This window comes from Solanum stenotomum, chromosome 12 (assembly GCF_019186545.1).
Source record: "Solanum stenotomum isolate F172 chromosome 12, ASM1918654v1, whole genome shotgun sequence".
NCBI lineage: Eukaryota > Viridiplantae > Streptophyta > Magnoliopsida > Solanales > Solanaceae > Solanum > Solanum stenotomum.
The window spans coordinates 37671877-37680162 of record NC_064293.1 but is presented as its reverse complement, the minus strand read 5'-3'; the positions used below and the strand labels follow the sequence as shown (position 1 = coordinate 37680162).

Sequence of the window (8286 nt, the reverse complement as noted above, 5' to 3'; positions counted from 1 at the left end):
GGAAAACATTTTCCTTCATACCAAACACACCCTAAATCTTAAATTTGGTGTTTTGAGCTCCAATCCACACCAATTTTTACACTAAATTTGGTGTGTGAATAGTGTTACACCAAATTTGGATTCATCACATCAATTCACTTTTTGAATATTTTAATATTATTTCATTATACAAACTTTTAATCAAACATTATATAAATTGTATGTTTTAATTAAATTTCTTGTATATTTAATTATTTTTTATGTAATATTTTTATAATATTAATTTTAGATATAAAATTTAGCTTTTTTATAAATTAATTTTTCTATATATGAATTTTTTTTAAAAAAATTATGTTAATTCTACTATAAATTATAATTGGATATAACTACAATTAACCTTCACAAAAATAAAAAATGCAAACATATAAATTTTTAAACAAATAATACAATGTACTTAAAAATAACTGAAAATAATAAACATTCAGCAAAGTAGTAATTGACATACATCAAAATTGAAATATAAAATACATAGTGATTTTAAAAAGTACAACAAAACATAATAATTTAAAAAAATTACAACAATAACTTAATAATCTGACATATTCTTTCCGGATCCATCAATACATTAAAATATGAATTGTATGGGGTATAATAAAGTATACATCAATACTTTATTTAATTGTATTTCATTAATGATTTCACTTTTATTTGTAATTATTATGTATAATGTATAATATTTGCTAGCAATTTATATTATTTAAAAAATTATGGTACAAAATAATTTTATATTAAACGATTATAAAAGGAAATAATGTGAATTGTATATGGTGAATGTTTTAGAAATAATTTATTTTATGAAATAAGAAAATATAAATGAAATAAGCAATAGTAATATAATAATGAAGAGAAAGAAAAATATTCATTTTTGGTATAAAATTTGATACAGTGAATTGGAGTTGATTACACAAAAAATAGTGTTGACACCAAATTTAATGTAAAATTTGGTGTTTGAATTGGAGATGCCCTAAGAGAATGCAATAGGCAATAAGTTCTTAGAGTTGACTTAACACATTTAAGTTATTGTGGAAAAGAACAGAGACTTTAATTATGCATATACTCCTTTTTAATTATAAATGTAGTTTTTTAATTACAAATATAGCAAAAATTGATTTTTTGAGTTTTATTTACATAATTAATTTAGCATTACTTTTTCCCTTCTTTTTGGGTTACGTGCGTACTTTATGGTGATGATAATTATGGTACACGAGATAAAAAAAATATTGGGAAAAAAAAGATAACGTGTATAACAATGAAATATTAAAGAAGGAAAAAAGTAATATTAAATTAATTATATAAATAAAACTCAAAAAATCATTTTCTTTGCTATGTTTGTAACTAAAAAAGAGTAGGTGCATATATTGTTAATCAAATTCTTAAACAATATATTCTTGTAAATTTCACATATATAAGAAAGTTTTTAAAGTTTATAACCTTTTAATGTAGTGGATAGAGTTATTCAATATTTCGTATAGTGAAAGATAACATGTATCTCGTAAAATTATTTTAGGTATCTACAAATTGCCTGAACATCACGACTCTAAAAATGATCGTTATAGCTATTTGTTTTGTCTAATATTCTTTTAGTTATAATTAAATATAATTTAGTCAGCTTTCTATGGACGTAAAATTAATATGCGAAAGTAAAATACTTCCCCGAAAAGCAGATTTGGATATTGTTGTCCGCAAAATGACAAGAATCGTGATAGTAAAAATAAGAATATCGTTGGAAGATGAAAGAAATGAAAACATCAATCTACGGTTTATTTGCACTACGGTTTGTGAAATGATTTAAATTTGTCGTCCATTAATAATTGTGATCAAATATATCTTTCATGTATATAGACCGAAAGGCCTTGTACTAAAAAGAAGTCTTATTTACCAACATGAGTTGTGGTGTAGTGGTAGAATTGTTCCACTCTTAACTAGAGGTTTTGGGTTCAACTATTCAAGTCCTGGGTATGGAAAAAATTATGTTGGTAGCGTCACCTCCGAATGAGCTCTGCAGTGTGCAATTTAAATTGAGAAACTTTCGCAAATAGCTAATATAATAAACTTAATTATGCTCCATAGCTATAGTAATTTGCACATTTACGAGATGTAGCTACAGTTTAAGCTGTCTCATTTGTATAATTCGCGGATTTGTATAATTCGCGGGTACATTTGTATAATTCAGTTATTTTTGTATAAACTCGAAATAACGAATTTATACAATTACAAACATCAGAAGTGTCAACAGTTATACAAATTTCGAATTATACAAAATTCATACAAATTAAATTATACAAATTCCGAATTATACAAACGTGTGAATTATACAAAACCAAAAAGCTGAGACGCGTAATTATAGCTAAAAGTAGGTCACAAATTGTAATTGAGGCAAACTATAGCTATGTTAAGTAATTAACTAGTTTATGTTTGCTTATACGCATAATTTTTCCATTTAAATGTAGTCGGGGATCCAATGCAGACTCCAGACACCGAGAAAAGTCCTATTTGTAACTAACTGTGACAAGTATGACATCTCTAAATTGCTCACTTTGCTTCAGCCCATTCTCGACTGAGCCCATTAACCAAAGGAGGCCCAAAATATGATTCCCAATAAATGACCCGATTCTATCTCCTTATGTTTAGGCCCAGTATTCTTTGGTTGAGATAGCCTCCTCTTTCCTCCTTCAATTCTCAATTCGACATTCACACCATCACTTACTCACTATCCACGCAAGCTTTATCGCACATGTCTTTTCTTACAAGGAAAAATTATCCTTGAGCTATGCGAAATGATTTAAATTCGTCTCTAAACTTTTCGAAATTGTGTAGATTTCATTTTTTTTTGCCATCATCCATCATTGTTCAAAATCGATCACCACAAATCACAATAGCAATTTATTCTTTCCACTTGAAGATCATAATTACTCTATGGTCATTTTATCTTGACAACAATCACATAACATACACACAGAAATTTCACATAATTAAAACTATCTTATTTAAACGATCTTTCTCACGTCTTCATCTTTACAATTTTCTCCTTGTCAATATTTTAATTCTGTTGTAAAATCAGTACCGTCCTCGACAACTAAAACTCCACCTTGACAATCATGAAATTGATATAAATAATTTAGAAGTTAAATAATAAGCATCTAGGTGTGTTTTAGCATTAGTGATTGTTGTGGAGCTTTGACATCACGTACTATTGATGTTTCTAATAATTGAGTTAGATCGATAAAGTTTCAATACAATATTTAAATTGATGGTCCACTTATTTACGATTTGAGTTTCATTTAAAATGATTTGACGCTTGCGAATGGCTAATTTGAGCTTGGGATATACATATTACCATTGAAATTTGGAAGTTCTAAATATTAAAAAATTTATATCAGCATCGGAATAATAACCCCCTTCTTTAAAGTTATATGGGGCAAATTTAAATCATTTTACATAGTTCAAAAACATGCATGTTGATACCATTGCATAAATTTGAATCTTTTCCTTATACTCCATATGTCCATATATGATTTGGCACAATCTTAATTAAAAAAAATAACTTATAATTTTACTTTATCACCCTTTATTATAAGTTACTCCCTCTAATTCATATTAATTGTATTATTGAGACTTTCTTTCTAATTCAAAATAAGTAAATTGTTCGAGGTTCAAGAGAATTATTGAGATTTTCTTTCATACTTACCGTTCAGTTAATGACGTTCTTAATAATTATACATTTTCTTAAAGAACAGTTTGAAAATAATAAAAAAGGTAATAGTGGAAACTGGAAAGTATCCTTTGGTTTTTGTCATTAAATATCGAAATGAGTTAGAAATTATAAGTAGTACTTAATGGAATAATTAGGGCTAAACATGTATTAAATGAAAAATTATCTCTTTAGTTTTTCAAATTGGACTAGTAAAAATGGATAGATATTTCAATAGATCACTCAACTATGAAGAATTATATAGCAATGTCAATTAGTTTTATTTTGTAAACTAAGGAAACTTAACTTAGATTTTTCTCTTATAAATCACTTAATCAAATTTATCATAAAAAAAACTCACTCCACACCATTAAAAATTTGGGTTTGGAAAACAATACCCCTTCACATTTTTAATGAACAAAAATCAACCCTCAATTTGAATTCAAATTTTTCTCGTTGTTTAAAATAATAATTGAAAAAAAATAAAAATTCTTAAGGTGTAAATAAATTTGGACAAAAGTACTCACAGCTAAAATACAAAAAGTTACTAGAATTTTTTGGAGTTTGAAATGTTCAAAATCCAGTAGCTTCTCTTGAACTTTTATGATGTTTTGAACTGCCGTGAAATTTTGGAGTTTATTTTGTGATTCAGATAGATATATTTTTATCTAAATAAAATTTTATTTAGGTAATAAAATTAGGAAAAAGGCGTAGATTTCTCCTTAAACTTGTTCCGAAAAGTCAGTTACACGTTTAGACTATTATGACGATCTACCTTTACTACTTAAAAGTAAATTTATTTATCTCCTAAAATTGATGTGGCAAAATAATTTTTAAAATAATAAAAATAGGCGCGCCAGATTTATTAAAGTAGAAAAAAAATCAAAATTCAATTAAATCCACCCCACTCTTTCCATCTCTTCTTCTTCACAACCCACCCCCCTCTTCTTCTTCAACCCCACCCTCTTGATGAAGCACATTTTTCTCCTCTTTCTTTTAAGCAAAAATCTATCCTTCTTCCTTCTTCTCGGTTTGCTTAGCAAATTACTTATCATCAGTCTAAGTTTTGTGGGATTTGATTTGTGTTTGTTAACAAAAGATATCTTAATGTCATGGGCGAGATAAAATTTGGGGATTTCTTAGCAGTTGCAGCTATGACGAGCTTTTTTGAGAGAAACGGAAGAATTTTCCACTCCATAAATTAGCTCCATGTTTTGATTAGTGTTATTGGCGGCCATTGTTAAAATTTTCATCTTATTGTAATTTTGCTATAAAGAAATATAATTATTAGAGAATTTTAATAATTAATTATTGTAAAATATAGTTAACAAAAGAAAAGTTAATTAAAAATAAAAAAAAAATATTTCTTTTTTAATTTCTGACATGGTACTGACATGGTGTTGATGTGGCAGCGAGTGTAATACACAAATATTGTGAAAATGATNCTCTTTCTTTTAAGCAAAAATCTATCCTTCTTCCTTCTTCGACTTCTTCTCGATTTGCTTAGCAAATTACTTATCATCAATCTAAGTTTTGTGGGATTTGATTTGTGTTTGTTAACAAAAGATATCTTAATGTCATGGGCGAGATAAAATTTGGGGATTTCTTAGCAGTTGCAGCTATGACGGGCTTTTTTGAGAGAAACGGAAGAATTTTCCACTCCATAAATTAGCTCCATGTTTCGATTAGTGTTATTGGCGGCCATTGTTAAAATTTTCATCTTATTGTAATTTTGCTATAAAGAAATATAATTATTAGAGAATTTTAATAATTAATTATTGTAAAATATAGCTAACAAAAGAAAAGTTAATTAAAAATAAAAAAGAATATTTCTTTTTTAATTTCTGACATGGTGCAGACATGGTGTTGATGTGGCAGCGAATGTAATACACCACATATTGTGAAAGTGATATTACACATCTCAGGGATAAATAAATTCACTTTTAAATAGTAAAGATATGTAATAGATCTTCATAATAATTTAAATTTAACTTACTTTTCGAAATAAATTCAAGAAGAAATCTATGTATTTCCCCAAGAAAATTATACTCTATAAAGATCAATCCAATACATCCAAGTTGAGCCTACAGGGATTTGAATTCGACGAGTCTGACTGACATCATATTTTTGTAGGCCAAAAAATATCAAGTCCAACTCATCATTACACGGGCTGTCGAAAAAGAAAAATTGTGCATTATAACAAATTATTAATTTAAAATAAATGTTATAGCTATAGTTTCATTTACTTTCAATTCGCAATAAACTTTTTGTCATTCACTTATCTCTTCTCTCTCTGGAATCTTGCTCGCCACTCTCCTCTTTTTCAGTCTATCTCTCACTTTATACAAACACAAATGTATAATTTATGGTTGTGTTTGTATAAAGCGAGAGAGATTGTATATACAAATACAAATATATATATCACTGTCCTATACACTTATAATTATACAAATGCAAATCTTCCCTTACCCAGTTCTTTTTTGCATTTCTCTCTCTCGCTTTATACAAACACAAATTATACAATTTGTATAATTTGTCTTTGTGTAAAGTGAGAGAGATTTGATATACAAATGTTTTAACTCGATTCAATTGTATACGAATTTAAATTTTATACAGATATACAAACACAATCATTGATACATATACATAATAGTTACATAAATACAATTATATAACTGATATACATATACAATTCACCTTTCTCTACTCTCTGCCCTCTCTCGCTTGCTTCTCTCATCTCTCTCCCAAACTCGCTCACCACTCTAGCCTAACACAAAGAACATATACATATACAAACACAATTTTCATAGACACAGACGAATTAGCATCCGATTTATACAAATCAGATGTTCCATAGCAAACTTAATTTGGTTATGGAGCGTAAATAGCAAAACTGTAACTATAAAACGCTAATATAATTTTTATCTTTGCTATTCCTAGATTTTACTCTTTAAAAAATATTAACAATTAAATTAGGGATCTCGTAAGGTCACTTGATTTAAAATATAATTTAAATGAGATTATTTTTATAAAAATAAAAAATTTAGGGTAATAATTTATTAAAAAGAAAAATATAGTAAAAGTAAAAACAAGGTTTTGGGTGGTTCATGTTTTTCAAATTTCAAATACTATTTCAAGTTATATATAAAATTTTCATGACCAAACGTTATATTTTTTTGAAGTAAAGTGAAATAATTTTCCGGGAAAAAAAGCTAAAAATTCTAATGATAACAATTTGTCCAAAAAAGATTTGATGTTTAAACATTAGAATAATGATTGTGGTCACCACAGCTCTATCCATCCAAAAAAGCAAATTAATTTGAAAAGGAAATCGTTAGTAAGATATATATAGGGGACGAATATATATGGTGAAGGTGAATTAACTACATACCAAATGGAGTAGTGAATTAACGTTACATGAGTATTATTTTGTCTGTTGGGACAGTCATAGGAAATTGCCCTTACAAATCTAAAAAGTGGTGTACTTCATCATCATCATATGAATAGATTATTTATTGGGTACTTTCCCATGCAACTTCCACGAAACTTGTCTTATGAAATGACTATTTTTATCCTCATTATGTTCCTTCCTCGTAAATTTCCTCATTTTTTTCCTCTTCTTATATATATCCAATGTTGAGTCATCTATTATTCATCAACTCATCCTTTGTACTAACAAAATAACAATCTCTATTTTCAAAAATTCATCGAGTACGTTAATTAATTTAAGACATGGCTGCATTGGGACGTGACTTTGTGTTTGAGGATTTCTTTCCGTCTATGGTGGAGAAACTAGGGTCAGAAGGGTTCTTGAATGAACTAAAGAACGGGTTCCGGGCATTGATGGATAAGGAGAGGGAAGTGATCACGTTTGAGAGCTTGAAGAGGAATTCGGCGTTGTTAGGGTTGGAAGGAATGAGTGATGATGAACTAATGTGCATGTTGAGGGAAGGGGATTTGAATGGAGATGATTGCTTGAATGAGAAGGAGTTTTGTGTGCTAATGGTAAGGTTGAGCCCTGATTTGATGGAAAAATCGAGAATGTGGTTCGCTCATAGCGTTGAAAACGATGTGATGTAGGCTCGTATTAGCATGTGCTTTATTATGGGCATTCATTTTGGAGTAGGATTATTAAGCTATGCTAGCTAGGTCTATTAGTTTCTATCATGTTATTTTTTTTCCCCCTATGTATGTGTCGTCTAGTTTTATTAGTGAAGTTCATTGCTATGGTTCTTTGTTTTTTTTTTGCCATCATTAATGTGGTTTCTTCGTAATTCAATGAAATTTTTGTTGTTAGTTGTTACTCTCTTCTTCTAATTTTATCTCGTGATGTTTAATTTAGTTTCCAAAATAAAATACGATTTTTGGCACATAAGCTGTCTATAAAATACCAAACTTCCCTACTAGAGTTTTAGTCAAAATAATATATATTATTTTATGTTAAAGATATCCGCTTAATATGTATAACTAAATTATTCAGAAATCAAATAAGTTGTTTTTTCTATCCGAAATCATAAATTCAAATTTCTAAATTTGGCTCTACTATAATCTATGTA

General features: G+C 28.0%; 1 protein-coding gene across 1 annotated transcript; it reads left to right on the top strand.

Annotated features, from left to right (window-relative positions):
- The first annotated feature begins 7401 nt into the window (after window positions 1–7401).
- LOC125848107 (calcium-binding protein KRP1-like) lies at window positions 7402–7983 on the top strand. The gene has a single exon (XM_049527912.1). The coding sequence runs from the start codon at window positions 7463–7465 to the stop codon at window positions 7808–7810; it is 348 nt and encodes a 115-aa protein (XP_049383869.1). The 5' UTR covers window positions 7402–7462; the 3' UTR covers window positions 7811–7983.
- Window positions 7984–8286: the final 303 nt, after the last annotated feature.

Coding starts and splice junctions, on each gene's coding strand:
- LOC125848107 (XM_049527912.1), top strand. CDS start 7,463: ATGGCTGCATTGGGACGTGACTTTGTGTTTGAGGATTTCTTTCCGTCT.